Source organism: Myzus persicae, unplaced genomic scaffold (genome assembly GCF_001856785.1).
Source record: "Myzus persicae strain clone G006 unplaced genomic scaffold, MPER_G0061.0, whole genome shotgun sequence".
In the NCBI taxonomy this organism is placed as follows: Eukaryota; Metazoa; Arthropoda; class Insecta; order Hemiptera; family Aphididae; genus Myzus; species Myzus persicae.
The window spans coordinates 1-1,363 of NW_019103497.1; the positions used below are offsets into that span (position 1 = coordinate 1).

The 1,363-nt window shown below is 26.1% G+C and overlaps 1 protein-coding gene across 1 annotated transcript; it reads left to right on the forward strand.

Moving 5' to 3' along the window:
* The first annotated feature begins 344 nt into the window (after positions 1–344).
* Positions 345–1,363, forward strand: LOC111034610. The gene is made up of 4 exons (XM_022315899.1): positions 345–518; positions 591–967; positions 1,175–1,236; positions 1,317–1,363. The coding sequence occupies exons 1-3, from the start codon at positions 448–450 to the stop codon at positions 1,216–1,218; spliced, it is 492 nt and encodes a 163-aa protein (XP_022171591.1). The 5' UTR covers positions 345–447; the 3' UTR covers positions 1,219–1,236; positions 1,317–1,363.

The window sequence follows — 1,363 nt, forward strand, 5'->3', positions numbered from 1 at the left end:
AAAGGTGTGAACGATGCAACTTATTATTTCCATATTTTAGGATGTATAAAAAGAGAGCTTTATTGAAAAATAATAAGTATATTGAGTCTATCCTTACTCCAACTCGGCGTAGTATGCTTAATAAGATATTAACAAAATCAAAAAACATTAAAAGATCCAATATAAGGTAAAATATACTTAAATTGTTACCTACCTAATGATATGTGTAGATAATTTTTGTATAGTACCTAAAATTAACCATTAATAGTTGATATTCAATGCCAGTTTAAGTTATAACTTATTATTTTTTAAAGGTGTAAGATGTCAATTAAGGAATTAAATTTAAAGTTAAATGAGATACAAATAAAATCAAAAGAATTAACTAATCAATCAATTAATACCATAATACAATCAGATAAATTAAATAAATCACAAAAAACCATTGTACAAGAAATAATTAACGCTAGCATGGTCACTAATTTAAAAAACAGACGATATTCAGAAAATTGGATATTGTTATGTGTGTTATTGAAAATAAGGTATGTCGCGTAATATTATTAAATTTTCTCCAATCTTTGAGATGTTTTTAATTTAAAAATGTTTTGTTATAGATCATCTACCACTTATAATTTTTTAAGGGAGCAAGACATTTTGCCCCTCCCTTGTCTAAGGACTATAAGAAAATATTTATCTTTGATAAATATTGAGTGTGGTTTCGACAAAAAATTTTTTCAACTTTTGAAAAAAAGAGTAGGTGTACTTACACGTGAACAAAAACACGGAATGCTAGTATTTGATGAGATATTTTTGAGGGAGAGTTTTAATGTTAATTCTCAGACGTTAACATATAATGGTTTGGAAGATTTTGGCGGTGAAATAGATCCCTCCGGGTTAAAAGCCAACCATGCATTGGTTTTTATGTTTCAAAGTCTGGCTTTAAATTTTACGCAGTCAATAGCAGTCTTTGCATCAAGAGGACCCGTAAAAGGTACTTAAATAATAACTATGTGACATTTATATGTTCTTATAGATTTCATTATTTCAAGAATTTTAACAATTATTGTACTAATTAGTTGTTTGTATTGTAAAAAATTATTTGTATGAAGGATTAACACGTTTTATTTAATGATTAACATTTTGGTGGTTTTTTATATTTTTTGTTAGTAGAGTTTGTGTTGCATGTTTATGATTCCAGATTTTATGTGTTGTGTTTTATGTTTCATTTATGAGTACAGATAGTATTTATATAGATATATGGTAAGTTATTAAATGTAGAATAATTTTAATGACCTGCATTTCTATATTAAATTGTATATTTTATATATTATAATTTATAGGAATAGTTTTGGCACAATTGGTTATCAAAGCTATATCTCTGCTGGAG